The following is a 15,939-nucleotide window of genomic DNA, read 5'->3' on the forward strand; positions in this document are numbered from 1 at the left end:
TCTTGGCCTCTATCTCTGCCTCTCTCTCGCCTCTCTCTCAGTGCTCTCATCCCTCCCTCTTGTAGTGATTCCAAAGTACACATGAGTGAGTGCTGTGAATGTGTGTCTGGGAAAGCAGCAAGTCAGGCCTGATCCCAGGCCCACCCAGCCAAACACAACAGGGAGCAGGTGCAGGAGATACCAAAAATACCGGGGCATACTTGTTCACTCACTACCTGGGCAAAAGTATTAAAAGTTCATGTGGGGAGGAGTGGTATCACTTAGAGTTAGTGTGCGCGTGTGAAATGTATTCAAACAGTTCATCTGTGTGGCAAAATGTGTATTGACTCAAATAAAACCACTGTCACACCCACAAACTGTGTCTTTTGCAGCAGTCCCCCCCAACAGTGTTGCTGCAGCCCTAACTGTAATGAAACTTTCATGCTCTCATGATCATTAGTCCCTGATGATGGTCTCAACTTTAATCATTTCATTTCATCAAATTTGATTTGCCCTTTGGGAGGATGTTCTTATTTTGTGTGATGTTTTTACTTTTCTTTCTTTGGGTTTATTCTTTCTGCCACTTGCACATACTTTCAAACAGGAAATGTTGAGTGCAAGAGCTTTGTTCATTTTGAAGCAGTTTGTTGGGTCCACTCTCACAACACTCAGTGGTAGTAAAGTCATTGTGACATTGACTGACCAGAAGCTGTTCTTCTAACTTCAGCGACTTAAAGTTTTGTTTATAAAATTTGTATTGCATTTTCGCGCCTGTAACTTTTACTGAGTCAGGAAGTAAAGCAGCTAAAAAAATCAGTGTTGTGTCAATATGTTTCCTCTTACCAAACTCTGACCCCAAACTTACCACAACCACAACTAGTTCTACTATGCTCAGCCATTAGTGGTGGGCGATACCATAAAATTTGGTTTTGAGCATCACCAAATAATACCAGGGGCAGGATCAGTGATATCATTAGCAATATTGATACATTTCTAATGTTAAAAGCAGCTAAAATAGCATCAAGCAAAGGAGTTAAAAATGTCATGATTTATGGAGTGAATTCATATTAATAGGCCTCTTGTGAACATAATTTAATCACCACCAAATACTCTGCCAAACACAAGGCATGTCTTTTTAGTGTTCTGTTAATTACTTAATCACATGTATCTTTAAACACAAGGCAGCTTTTAATGGTAAATAACATGGCAATTTTACATGTTAAAAAGAGTTGTTTTCTTACCAGGTACATACAAGGTTATGATGACATATAAAGTACATCTCTGTACTAGCTTCATTTTTTTTCATCTTCAAGAACCCATGACTTTTCTCACCCTCATTAGTATTGTAGTTTAAGGGTACAGGTTATAGCAGCATTGAAGAAGCTGGGACTGCAAAACAAATAAGAGTTACCCAGGCAGTAGTCCGTACCAGCTGTTTCCCAGATGTTTGGCTGCTCACACACTCTGCAGACCTTGAGGCTAACGTAATCACCCTCCTAAACCATGGCTGGGACTATCTTTAGCTGAGTGTGTGTGTCTGTGTGTATGAGGCACAGCACACAAGAGAGAGTAAAAGCAATTGACAGAGCGAGAGGGATTGACATTTTTGTGTGGCAGGAGTCAAGGCAGGATGAAGTTCTTCAAACAGGGAAAATAGTTTTTAGTATTTAGCTTCTTCTGTGTGTTTTGGGATCTTTCCGAGGCCAAAATGTTCCCTCTCTGTTTTTAGACTCTCACTCAGCAGCACTCAGGAAAGCGACTTTTTTCAGTGACCAAGACTTGCAGTTTTCTCTATTCTGACTTTTTGTTTCTGATCTAAACCAATTTCGAGTTATGCATTCCTACTATATCTTGTTTTTGTGTTTACTTTGAGAGTGTGCTTAAGTTGAAGAAAAATAAATTGATGGCAATGAGCTGTACCAGGTGTCCTCTCATGCTTCAGTTGAGACTACCTGACAGCTGTGTGCTTCCAGACCGCTGTCAGTAGTTACAGATACACATCACACAGCTGTGCTCTGCTATTGCATGGTTGTGCACTGTTTATACATGATAGCAGTGCATGCCAGTAGCTACTATTCTACAGCAAAACGTGTGTGGTTTATTGTTCAGTTATTAATGTTGCAAGCATTTCTGTCCAATATGATACAATAGTTAAAAGTGCACTTAACTTAAGGGAACCACAGCAGATAAATCCACGAGCCCCTGTTTGTGTGTGTGTGTGTGTGTGTGTGTGTGTGTGTGTGTGGGGACCTTTGGAGCTTGTTTAAACATGTGGTAGGAAGGCTTCATTACACTATGTATAGTTTTCTGATGACTTGCCTCTTTCTCTGCTTTCAAAGACTTTCAAAGTCTTTCATTCTACTTGCAAGCCCGAACTGGAGTAGTTAGCACCAGTCAGCATTTTCCTCTTCATCTCTATTTGTTTGTGTTTTACAGCAGCATAAAGTCAGTCCTTTTGAAGTTCCCCTCTATCAAATGCAGCATCAAATCATCATGGTTGGTTTAAATAGTGTTGAAGTGCAAACTTAGGAGGAGGAAGTGTTATGTGACAAGCACTAAAGCCCTGTCAATAAACCTATAATTACAGTATCATCTACTATGTGCCTCTCATATTCTAATTAACCGGGAAACGGGTTAAAGCAAGACATTATAAAATATATCTACTGATATAATTCATCTACTGCAGTAATCTAAAACCCAATCATTTGAACTATAGCTAAATTTCTCCCTTGCCCCTTACCTTATTTTTTAACCAAGGCTGACATATTTTGAGTGTAAGTGAGTAGTCTCATGCAGGAAAGCAAGGTTTATTGATTACATGACATTTAAAATATCAGGTTAGTTTGGCTTGTTTCCTACAAATGACATAATTTTAATGCGGCTACAGTTGGGCTATTGTTTTCTGATGTTGCTGTTATGAGGAAGTGAGAGAGGACAGTCATACGGTTTGCTGGACCTCGATAAATCAGTGAGTTAGCCACTTATTTTTATGTTTTTTAAAGCGGGACCTTGATTGGTATTGCAGTTTTGTATCTGCAGTAGAAACTGAGCTGGTCTTGGCATTTGTAGTTGCATCCTATTTTGCAGACTCATGAAAGACTCTTGAGTGTGCCACCAGCTGGTTTAGGAGCTGCAGCTCTTTTGCACCTCCTGTTTGTCAAAGGATATAAAGAGAAAAGTTTGTCTCTAACTTCCTCTATGCGGGGACTTTTGAATCTCAATGCCTGCATGTTAATTGGGCTTCAGCTTACAATGACCAAGGGACCTGCCTCTTCTTGCATCATTATCTCTGCATGCGTGAACATCCAGGGTCACCAAGAGTCCTGGAGATATGGGATGCATCTCAATTGTGGCCTTCTCTCTTTCTCTCCCATCTCTTTCATCCATAGTTTTACACTTATCTGACAAGATGAGTTGGAGTGAACCTAATCATAGTCTCATGAAAAGATGAATGGGTGTGTAAGTGCTTTCATGTATGTGGTGTGATCAAACTACAGATGAAAGGCAGGAGATGCTGAGAGTGGGAGACACCACTCAAGTTTTTCCTAGGTTGCCAAATAGTTTTTCCCGCCCCTCCCCCTCCCATCTTTGATACTCCACTGAGATTCCCTGCCCCCTGTAATTGACATTCTTTTGAAGTACAGTAGCTGATCACACTCACATTTCCTTTCTGAGCCCACACGGCCCCTCCTCTGGGAAGGGAGCCTTGTTGGGATGTGTGAGTGTATGTGTTCAGCTCAGTGGGGCAGGGGGCTCCTGGGTTTGAAGACTTTGAAAGGTCTTCATAGTTATGATGTGAACTTTCCTCCCAACTTTTAACTGGTCATATGCAAGATACATAGTTTCTGTTGGCCTATATGCAGCTTTTTTTACAGCTTGATTTCCTCTCCCCTCCCCCAGTGGGGATGATGGTTGGCAGTCAAACATGGAAAAAAATATGTATTCACATGTGAGAGTTTTTTGTTGTTTTTTTTTTTTTGCATCTATGAATGTCTGATTGACTTTTCTGTCTGTTTAGATGCAGATCTGGAAACAGATTTTAAACATTTGCTATTCTTTACATACAAATGTAAAGAATAGTGCTGCACTCTTTGAGAGCTTATTCGTATGTGGACTATAATATCTAACTAGGTCATTTTAATGAGACTGTTTCCAACTGTGATCATGCTAACATGGAACTGAAGTGGTTATAGTATCCCTCATACCACAATGCACAATGACTTCAACAAACTAAAGTCAGTGTGACAGTGTAATCTCACACTGATTCCCTTACCCAACAAATCAGACTCTTTTATTGGCCCTGATGCATTAGGGGTCGAGTACCGTTAATCATCTGTTGCACCAAATTCCCCCACTGTGGGACGAATAAAGGATTATCTTATTTTGTTTGTGATATTATTGTTCCTCAGACCAAACCACTTAGCATATGGTGGTTTAGTTCATTATCACTTGACAAGCAACAACCTCTGTATTCATTATGTTCTTATATTTTCCAAATCTACCAATCCTTTGTTTCCCGAGTTGTCTTAAATGTCAACTAAAGTATCACAAAGGTGTATTAAATAATGTATCTATGCATCTCTGAAAACAACTCTGTCTTTTGAAGGTAGTGATTTTATCTACAGGCGTGAAGTGTGACGGGGACAGCCACCGTTTTTAGTAGTTAGTCTTTTTGTTTGTGAAATATAGAAACTTCATCTAGTGTGAAGTTAATTTAACGACTCACTTCACCACATCTGGGCCTGTGTGGCTGATGTTTGACTTATATGTTGACCCTGTCATCACTGTCTGCCTCAACAAATATGTGAACAGTAATGTTTGCATAAAACTTTTGTGTTAGAGAAAACGCTTTGACTATTAAACCACAACCATTATATGATTCATCAAAATGGCCACAATGCCAGTTAACGCTATTGCTGTGTTGTTATTATTATTATTATCAGTATTCAAATTACCCTAATAAATCATCTCTATGTAAAGTTAAAGTGTTTTTTCTTATTTTGTCTTAAGAAGCTGAAGTAGACAAAACAAACTTATTCACTTAATGACAATTTCTTGTCTTTCTGAAGTAGAAGTGTTGTTGTTTTTGTGTCTTTGAGTATCAGCAGCTTTGTGGAGCCCCAAGGCTGCTGATGGGTTTAGCAGGCCTCAGTCTTGGCTCCCTGTCCTGTCTCTGGCTGTGGTGGCTCTTTTCTAGTCAAGCTTCATGTTGCTGCTGGCTTTATCCTCTCCCTGACTCGGGTTCTCTCATTGCTGTGGTGATGTGTTGGCCTGCTACCAGCAGCACCGTCACCACACTAGAAAAGTCAAGGGTTATTTCAGTGCGCTGCCACAAAATATGAGCAAAACAACGGCATACATTGTCAATAGTAGAATCATGGTTTGTGTGTCGAACTCACTCTGGTTCTAGGTGGTTCTGTTGCATGACAGAAGTCTTTTTATGCAACGCCATCGCAAAACCATGACACAGTATTGCTGACAGTGGAGTCTGAAACTAGATCAGGTTTCGTTTCATGTTTCAGTCTACAGGCTCAATTTCAGCAGTTTCCCTGACAGCAGTGTGTGTGTGTGTGTGTGTGTGTATGTGTGTGTGTACTTGTGGAAAAAGCCCTTCTGCAATATTGTACTCACATGCAAATATTGTACTTAACTATTATTTTGACATCCTAGATAGTGTGAGCTTCTCCACAGAATGGAGCCTGGAGCGTGTGTGTCTCAACTGGTTTTAAATGCTGACAGATTTCTTTTTGAGCATCATTATCAGTAAAAGCAGCAGTTTAGACCTGCATATGTAGTCAGGGAGGTGATACAGTACATAATAATAGGCTAAATAGAATTATTTAAATGCAGTTTTTTTATCCAAAGTATATTCAGTCTTCAGAATAAATGAGCAGGCAGCTCAGCCGGTTCAGGCCTGTGCAGTGCAGGAAAAATGTCAAGCAACATTCCCTGTGAATACAAATGTTTTATTTACTATGACAGTGGTTGTGTTGCAAATATTATCCATAATAGGATAATACCTAGGAGATGTAGAAAACAACTTCAACATGAAATACCCTAAAATACTGATTAAGACTCCTTCCTGAGCATCTTTGGCTTGTAGTAACAGTGCTACAAAAATTGTTTGTCAAAGGATTCAGATGGACTTTGCCAAATCAGGCAACTTTACATAAAATAGTATATGAGGGGAATTTTGTTTTCTTGAGATAACCAACATGATCAAAGGTCTTGTTTTAACAAGAACACACTGCGTCATCGATACAAAGCTGCCAAAACTGGGCCCAGCCAATATCAACTAGTTACAGAGGAGCAGTGACTGTTGTTTTAGACCCAAAGCTTCAGTCAAACCTAACACCTTTCATCAAGTAAAGTAACCGTAGTAGCAGTTTAGACCTGTACCTACATATGCATCTGGGGTGGTGTTGGCCATCATATGTGTACAGGTAGCTAACTGTATAACATGTTAAAGTGTTTTTTTTTTAACAGTGCCTATTTCACTCTCCCTCTCCTTTTGTTTTTATTCACTGATAAACCCTATTTCTTCCCTCCAGTCCCTTCACTATTTCTCTCCTTGACTGTCTGAAAAGGAAATGAATGACTTAGCAAGTTTGCGATGACATTTAAGTGGTTAATATTTCAATTTTACTTTTAAATTCCCAGCCTCACACCTATTAATTTTTGCAGTTTCTGAGTGTGTGACTCTTCTCTTTCCATCTCCCTGTCTGATAATAAAATGGTTGGAGAGCAAATGTAGCGATGTGTTCTTTTAGTGACAGTCCTTTCTCTGTGTTTTCAGACTGCCAAAGGCTACATCCTCCTGTTTGATGTGCTGGGTGGAGGGGATGACAAGTACCTCTATGAGCCTGTCTATCCAAAGTGAGTGCAGCACACACACAGACTGACACACACACACATTTGTACACACATGCTTATGTAAAGTGAGCTGAGTGAAAGGGGCCAAGCTGTAGCTCTCAGGGACATTACACCATCAACAAATTAAAGAGCCATTTCACCATCAGTATTATGTTTGTTATGTTACCTGTGTCAGCTATCGGTTAAATGTTGTATATACAAGCTACCTAACAACACTATTTATTTGCTGTTTTAATTTATCACAGTTGAAACAGCAAATATCCAAATTTTAGGCTTGCTACTGTTATTACTGCTTTAATAATTATAATGTAAAACAATGACTAAAGACATAGAAGAGCACGCTACGGCTAAATCCTCTTAGTTGGTGTTTGCTTGTGACTTCATGTGTAATTTGCTTTGGTTGGTTGATGAAAGCAGGAAGTGACATTTTAGAGGCAAATTGCTGCAGCAGGTATCACACTTAATATTAATGTGACAAATACACAACATGGCCAAAAGTCTCTGGACCCCCCCCCCCCCATGATTACACCCATATGTGGATTGGAACCTGGCTGCAGGGATTAAGTGCATTGAGGTTGGGCACTGTTGGTGTTGCAGTCCTTCCCAAAGGTGTTTGTGGGTTTCATCCCACTGAAGTTCCTCCACACCAAACTAAGTAAACAGTTTATTTATGGACCTCACTTTGTGTGTGGCTGAACAAATTAGGAAGCATGTTGTTGTCTAAAATACCATTGGACACTGCAGCATGAAGATTTCCTTTAAAACAAAGGTGTCAAAACCATGAAAAATAGCCTTTCTGCAGACCATACTATGTTCAGTTCCTCTGATTTATATCATCCAAGCATCCATGTTGCACGTTTGCGTGTGGTGTTTGTACGCCTTTGTGTCTGCAGCGTGTGTGGATGTGTGCCTTTCACATTCCTAGACAGCATACCAGCAAAAGTAAGGCAAGTCTGGGCACATTAAGCGATCTTTTTTCAGCCCTATGAATTGCATTTTGAGTGTTCAGCACTTCTCTTCACACATCAGTAAAACTAATGTATTTGTATTGATGTGTTTGCACAGGGGAAGTGCTCGTGTGAAGGTGACCCCAGGTTATAAGGAGGAGCAATGTGCCCCCGCACTGTCTTTAGAGATGAAGAAGCCTGTGGACCTGGAGGCCCCCATCACCAGGTAGATTCTCTCTCACTGTCCTTTCTCTCTCTGGTTCAGTGTGTTAGTTCCTGTTGCGTCTGCCATTTTCCCTTCATGTAAACCCCACTCACCCCTTATTCTGTGTCATCAAGTTCACATGCACACAAACTGAAACCATCAGAAGATATACAAAACTTGCTGTTTCGTAATTCAAGTGCCTCCTGTAAACTAAGAGAATGTTTTTGTTTTGTTTCAGTCAAAACCAAATCTTGTCTGGCGTGTTTTTCTAGCTTGCCTGATGATATGGATTAATACATTTTGTACATTAAAAGCCTACAGCCTACACTGACCTCATGATTTGAACTGCATTTACATTGTTTTGTTCTGTTCCCCAGTGGGTATTTAAAGAAATTCCATTGTTGTAGCTGCTACTCATGACCCGCACTTTGTGTATCTGTGAAGGGCATTTGGCTCAAAGTAATGGCTTGAAAAATGCTCTTCTGTGTCTCACGGGAAGTCAGCATTGCCAGTTAGAGACGGCTAAGGTGCAGTGAGAAGCTATGTTCCTCTACTCTGTGAGTTGTAAACACAGAGCCCTGCAGAGACATATACATGAGTCTGGAGCGTCTAGGATTCGAATCAGCCTCATACAGTTTCTGAACAAACAAATCTTTCATCACTCCATGTCAGTCTAGGTCATCAGTTTAATGAGGCTGTCGAACAGTCATTTTCATTAAACATAATTTAGTTATGATATGATAACTAAATTATGTTTTTTTTTTTTTATTATGTCTCTTCATTTAGTGCTTGTTGCGCTAAATAAAGAGTTTCTTTTGTGTCTCTTGCATTTCAAAGTCAAAATAAATCAGCAGGATGAACTTGTTCCTTCACATTCTCTCAAAAGGTGTAAAACCATTTGAAATGGTTCAAGACGATCAGCAAAATTGCTATCATCCTGTATGATTCACAGATGCTGTAGAAAGACCTGTCTTGTAACACATTGTGCTTCTGTGAAAAACACCTCATTGCACACTGTTAAAACACAAAGGGTCTCACACCTCTTTCACAGCATCACAAGTTTTTCTAAGCAAATCATCCAAATGTTATATAGGCCTATAATAAGCTTAATGTGCACTGTGGGGAAAAAAAACCACCACGAGATCCTTTTATTGTTACCGTAGAAGCTTGTGGTGATGTAGTCCTTGGATTATATTGACATTGATGAGAAGAAATAACCAAGGCCAAGGAACAACAGTTGAGTCTGTTAGATAAGAGCCAGTGTCTGCTGTCTCCTTGTTTTTGGCCTTTGTGGTGGTTTCAGTCTTTGCTAGTTTCAGTTCATTTTTGGCTCGTTTTTTCACTTTGCTTGTTATCTCCCCCACATCTTAAAACTTGACATCTTTGTTTGCTGAATGACAGGAGCTGTCAGGCCACCAGTTTTCTCCCCAACCTTCTTTCTGTTCACATTTTTTGTTCATCTTGTGGTTGTATTGTTTGCTGCTCATCTGTCACATCTCCTCTGCTGTCTGCACTAGACATTGTAAGGTAGATTATAGGGTAGTCAACTGAACGAGAGCGCTCTGTCAGTATTTCACAGGCACAGCTTGATGGCGCAGGAGATGAGTGGGCGTCTCCTGCTGTGAAACTACCGTAAAAGTCATTGCCTCCTCCACTGTGCCTTACACTTTTTGTCCCTCTGTGTGTCTCTTCTTTCTGACTCCGGCTTTTCTTCTCTGGGTTGTCCCATTGTGTCATCATCAGTCTTTGGCCGCTCGTACTTTTTGGAAGACAATGAAGCGCTATACACACACACGCACACACACAGACACAGTTTGTTCTGTTGTGTGTTAGAAAACAGTAAGACTTGGCACTGACAGCTATGTGGCCTCATCACAACTGACCAGTAAAACCTTCAGGCCTCACTCAGGGCACAGCTGGGTGATGACTAGTCCACTGTTTTCTATCATTCTGCTGTTTGTTATCTTGTTCTCATCCTTCCTACATACCACCCCTGCATTTTTATTTGTTTTTCTACCTATTCCACATTTTTTTTTCCTTTTGAATCAAAATGCTCATTTGTGTGTTTCTTCTTCTTTCCACCAGTCTGCAGTCCCTCCAGGAGGACTTACTGGTGTGTACGGCAGACGGCTACCTCCATGTGCTGCACTGGGACGGGATAGGCAGCAATGGACGAAAGGCCATCTGCCTCACTACGATCCCCTTCTCCCTGGATCTGCAGTCTGCTCGAGGTTAGAGGAGACCTGTGCAGCTAAACACAGGAGAAGAAGGCAGAACTGATTCTAGTTGACTGCAAATCACTGAACTATTGTTGGAAAATGAATTATGAATGATTTCTATATTAGATGACCAACTTTCCAAAAGCTTGCTTCACATCATTAACTGCAGTTCCTGATTCAGTCTTCAAACATCTGTACATGTGTGTGTGTGTGTGTGTGTGTGTGTGTGTGTGTGTGTGTGTGTGTGTGTGTGTGTGTGTGTGTGTGTGTGTGTGTGTGCGCAGGTGGTCCCTCTCTGGACCTGGAGGGAGTGTATATCCGTTGTATGGAGTACTGTGTGACTCTGGACGGATTCGCTGTGGTTCTGAGCGACGGACGTCTGGGCTTTATCACGCCGCTCAGCAACACCATCACTGCAGACGTAAGAACTCTCACTCACTGCTGATGTTAGAAATGTTCACAAGGGTAAACACAGGGTGCACACCCATTATATGAAATATCTGTAATAAATATTGCATTGAGGAGCTTGGCTTATGTGGTTATGCTGGGCTTTTGAGTAGGTAATGGGATCTGTTACGTAGCCATGTTCCAGCATATTTGTGTTTGGAAAAAAAAACAAAAAAAAACAAAGCACTTATTTGGGTATCGCTTAAGGAATAGATGTAAAAGCTATTAGTAGCAGCACGGTCTTTTTGAGTGTTGTGTTCAAGTTTTCAGATTAGTGAGAGCTGTCGATGCCCTTTGTGGTCTCAGTAAAGATTGATTTAATGACAGATTATTACCTCAGAGAAGAGATACACAGAAGTATTTCCAAAGAAAAAAGCATCCTAACTGCTGATGCAACTTGTTCAAGTCAACAGTTTCTTATATTTTATAAATAAGGTAGCACAATATTTTTTTATTAATGTCATGAGACTATGATTCAGTACAGAGCCTGGAGCTGTTATTTTGTCTTGGCTTGATTTTAGCAGTGATGACTGTATCTATAGGATCTTTTTTCACAAGCACAGCTCAGCATTAGCAAGTTGTTCTAAGATTTTGGCTCGAAATTATGTTCTTGAAACTGGAAAGTGGGCGTTGAGGTCACCATCAAGATATAAATGTGTCTGGATATAAATGTTAGATTAAAATCGAGACCAAGCAGTGTGCTCATAATGTGTGTTCACGTTTCATTTAGACTTAATGTAAAATATCAGTGAGGTGTTTAATGGAGACAGCAGCACACCAGATTCTCATACACACCATCGGTTATTTGTAAATCATAACATTTGAGTGTGTGTGTGTGTGTGTGTGTGTGTGTGTGTCCAGCAGCTGCAGGGTGTCTGGGCCGCAGATATCACTGATGGCACCTGTGTGGCTGTCAACAACAAGTACAGACTGATGGCCTTTGGCTGCGCCAGGTACGTGCCTGCGAAACTGTCTGTATCTTTACAATACAGTGTTGGGAAGTAAACATGGGTGTGTTTGTTTGCATATGTGCGCTACAGAGATTGATTGTTGTCCATGTGGTGTGTGTCCACTGTGAGAATCTGTCAGTTTGTGTTTGCAGAGGCTACCTAGTGTGTGCTTGTCAGAAACTCCTCACGGATTGTGCTATCTGCCAGCTTGGCAGGAATTTCTCTTCCTCACTGCTCCATGCTCTCCTTCTTCCTCTTTTTCAAGAGTTTTTTTTATTTGTTTTATACCTTGTTGAAAAAACATAATGTGCACATAGTGCTACAGTTCTGTAATTATTGCCTCGCAGTACAGGGAGGCTCTTGAACATTATTTGTACACCTTTGAAATTCCACTTCTAAATAAAAGTGCCGGGTACTCTCATGTGGATTGGTGTGATTCTGCTACTACATGAGCTTAGTGAACAAGTTTAACTAACATCAGCAGGCAGCAGCTGAAGAAATTCAATTTAAGCCTCTGCAGTCACACAATACAAATAAATACGAAGAGCCTGTGCTGTTAGTTTAGAGTTATGTGCATTCATGCATGTCCAAATGACTGTTCAGTCAAGTGCTGGGAGTAGTTCAAAGCACACAAGTGTAGCTCGGAGGTGTTGCTTCAAATTACAGCCACAGGTCACTTGCATTGTAGCACTGTGGCTGTTAAAGTGCGTTTGTTCTCGTTACAGCGGCTCAGTGCTGGTGTACATGATAGACACCACAACAGGATCCATGCAGCTCTCCCACAAACTGGAGCTCACCCCAAAACACTACCCAGGTATCACCCGTATGTCTCCCTCCTCTCTTCGTCTGTCTCTCCGTGTCATACCCCTACACAAATTCCTCTTCGAGATAACTTGCATTCCTTCAGCTGTTTTGTCTCGGGTATGCATCTTAGTTCACATCTTTTCTGGGCAGACTTCTGTGATGGGATTTAAAGCCATAGCTCCACCTAGTGGTTTGAGCTGCCATGTAGGACTATCACTGAAAACATCGGCAAAAAGCTCTGAATTAGGTTTCCTCAAAAAAGGCCTATGAAGATATTTAAAATAGCAAAAGTAATTTACAAGTTTTTTTTCTTGCCTGCTGTAGTCAGTTACGTTATTTATAAAATATACTTGTGTCCAAGCTACACACTTACAAACTGTTCATGCTATTCAATCATATTTGCAGACTTCAGTCACTAAGTGTGCATTTTAGCAAGAACTTGAATTAATTTGAAGTAATAACTTTTAATTGATTTTTCCATCCAAACATTTGCTGCTGTACTTCATTAGGAATTATGGTTATATACTGCTGGGAAGTACAGGAAAAGACCATAATCAAAAATATTCCAGGATACTAACTGCAATGTGTAGGACTCTTTCACAAATTAAGTTATACTGTAACAAAGAAGAGCGTAATATCAATCGATTCAGTACTTCATATGCGAAAAGCTCTGAATTTAGCATTAAATTAGTGTTATTAACAAAGCAACATTAGCGAAAGTGCTCTGAACTCTGATAACTTATCTGAATTCTTTACCTGTTCAGACATCTATAACAAGACGGGCCCAGTCAAACTCATCTGTTGGTCACCTGACTACAGCGTTGCCATGGTTACATGGGAGTGTGGTGGCTTATCGCTGTGGAGTGTGTTTGGAGCTCACCTCATCTGCACTCTGGGAGAAGACTTTGCGTGGGTGGACACACACACACACACACACACAAATACACATACACAGACACACACACATTTCTACATTTATTGCTATTTCATATTAACTTTGTTTTTCTTTTGTTTCTTTTTTTAAATTATTATTGTGTTTTTGTGTCCTCCCCTCAGGTATCGCTCTGATGGTACCAAGAAGGACCCCATAAAAATCAGCTCTATGGTTAGTAGAGCTTTAACACTGTAACACTGACCGTGTGTTAACATAAAAAACTAAATTAAAACTCTTGTCACAATCATAATGATAAATAATGACAGTAAATCTGAGTTAAAAACGGATGTTTGGGTAATGGTTATGTTTTGTTGCTAAAATTCATTCCCCACTCAACCCTGTTATTTACAAGCAAATGGCTGATTAAAATGGAACAGAAGTAACACACAGCCTGAGCACCATTAATTAATTGCATCTGCTCCAATTACAATAATGTGTTTTTCCTTCATTGCATGTTTTGCATATTAAAATGATTTCTCTACATATTAATAGGTTTTTATTTTAATGGTAAAAACTTTGTCTGTCACATTTTTTTTCATTATTGTTCACACTGAAACTTGCACTCTGTTTCAGAGCTGGGGAGCAGAGGGGTACCACCTATGGGTGCTCCCTAACAAGCAAGAGAGGAGGAGGCATGAAGAGCAGCAGGAGGTGGAGATGGCGGAACCTCCTCACTCCTCCCTGCAGGCCGGCATACTTCAGTTCCACTTCATCAAGAGCGCCCTCACAGTCAACCCCTGCACGGTGAGAGGAACGATGGAAACATAATGTCAAATTTGTACACATACACACACACACACACAGACATATCAAACATTCATGTTCTGTTTGCTGCTCTCTCGGCTGTACAGAGTAACCAGGAGCAGGTGTTACTCCATGGTGAAGACCGCCTCTACTTAACCTGTGGTGACCCCACGCAGGTCCACAGCACCTCTGACTCACACCCGCACACACACTTACACCCATGCGACGGCAGCCCGCTGCACCACCCCCCCAACCCCGACTCCTCTCTCTCTCAGGGACTCAGCACTTTACTGGGACACAAGCACTGGCACGTGGTCCAGGTGAGGATGCACCTCATCACACTTGGTTAGGTGGTATACAGGGGTGACTGTGAAGTTTTATAGCATTTTGGAAAGAGCTGACTGCTGCCCTGACAAGATTCTTGAATTATTTCCTAGTGTGTAGTTGTCCAAAATGCTCCCAGTATGGCACAAGCAGGCTACCACAGAACTGCAGCCTCAGGCCATTGTTATAGAAACATCAACATAGGCTTTATTTACATCTTGTACAATTATTTATTTTTGTTTTCCTCCAGATTCACAGCACATACCTAGAGAGCAACTGGCCTATACGGGTAAGTTTGGGAATGTGTGTTTGTTGTGTGTGTGTTTGGCCAGGGAAGGGACATGTGTTGAATCGTCTTTCAAATTCTTTCCCGTGAAAGAACTTCTGAAGTTGCCGGCTTTGAATCTTATGTTATGTGTGAAATGTGCAGACATCTAGTAACACAAAAAAAACAAAACATTAATTACAGTGTCATTTCACCCAGGCAACCTGTTTGCTCAGACTGTAAAAGCTGAGTTTATAGCAGCAGTAATGTAAACTAATTATTCTTTGATCACAAGTGTGTGTACATAAGCAGAATTATTGTTATACAAGGTGTGTGAGCTAAAGAAAGAAAAGAAAAAAATAAAATAATAATAATATAGAAATAATGGAAAATAAAGTAGGAGTCATTTTCCTCTTGGAGAGCTTGAGGGATCAAATGCTGCCTATAAAGCCCAAACATGATTTATGTCTGTATAATCAATATTGACTTGACTTGAGAGTATGGCAGTATACTGGTGGCCAGTATTGTGTCCTGTGTTAACACTTGAACTAAATTACAATATTGTCTTCCTTTTCCTGTGTGTGTGTGTGTGTGTGTGTGTGTGTGTGTGTGTGTGTGTGTGTGTGTGTGTGTGTGTGTGTGTGTATGTATATATACACAGTTTGCAGCCATAGACACAGCTGGCCAGTGCATGGCTGTAGCAGGGAGGCGGGGCTTTGCACACTACTCCTTATACACAAGAAAATGGAAGCTGTTTGGAAATATCACTCAGGTAAGTGATGCTGTAGACTGCGGGACAAAAATCACACCATAACCCTCTCTGAATGGCATGAGTGCAATTACCAATAAACAACTGGCTGGAAAGTTTTAACTTCAGGACAATAGTGATTATGTAGCCTATGGTGACATATTTTTAAGCTGTGGTAATATTATTAAAATGTATAGAATATACATGTAGAGTCATGTTAGGGTAAAGATGTGTTATATGTGACAATATTTCCAGTTGTGTGTTTTATTTTTGTCCAAGTGAATAATGTAATGTGTGTTTGTATTTGTGTGTAGGAGCAGAACATGACGGTGACGGGAGGTCTGGCTTGGTGGAATGACTTTGTGGTGGTGGCCTGCTACAATTTTATAGACCAGCAGGAGCAGGTGAGACTGAGGCACCAATCACATCACCACTGTTTCTCACACACATCCCTCTGTTTCTGACTGTCTGTTGGGATTTTAGTTGTGTGTTAGTCTCAT

The 15,939-nt window shown here is 40.6% G+C and overlaps 1 protein-coding gene across 1 annotated transcript in view; it reads left to right on the plus strand.

Annotated features, from left to right (window-relative positions):
- Positions 1-15,939, plus strand: part of ric1 (RIC1 homolog, RAB6A GEF complex partner 1) — a 33,628-nt gene that overhangs the window by 10,884 nt on the left and 6,805 nt on the right. The window contains exons 3-15 of the mRNA XM_071465843.1: positions 6,776-6,855; positions 7,918-8,025; positions 10,090-10,235; positions 10,508-10,644; positions 11,532-11,623; positions 12,346-12,434; positions 13,189-13,333; positions 13,481-13,529; positions 13,932-14,102; positions 14,210-14,422; positions 14,677-14,715; positions 15,353-15,463; positions 15,754-15,843. Of these exons, the coding sequence (XP_071321944.1) occupies positions 6,776-6,855; positions 7,918-8,025; positions 10,090-10,235; positions 10,508-10,644; positions 11,532-11,623; positions 12,346-12,434; positions 13,189-13,333; positions 13,481-13,529; positions 13,932-14,102; positions 14,210-14,422; positions 14,677-14,715; positions 15,353-15,463; positions 15,754-15,843 (1,470 nt within the window). The remainder of the gene's footprint in view (positions 1-6,775; positions 6,856-7,917; positions 8,026-10,089; positions 10,236-10,507; positions 10,645-11,531; positions 11,624-12,345; positions 12,435-13,188; positions 13,334-13,480; positions 13,530-13,931; positions 14,103-14,209; positions 14,423-14,676; positions 14,716-15,352; positions 15,464-15,753; positions 15,844-15,939) is intronic.

The sequence above is a fragment of the Trachinotus anak genome, unplaced genomic scaffold (assembly GCF_046630095.1).
Source record: "Trachinotus anak isolate AG129_WGS33_773 ecotype Australia unplaced genomic scaffold, CSIRO_AGI_Tana_v1 ptg000028l, whole genome shotgun sequence".
In the NCBI taxonomy this organism is placed as follows: Eukaryota; Metazoa; Chordata; class Actinopteri; order Carangiformes; family Carangidae; genus Trachinotus; species Trachinotus anak.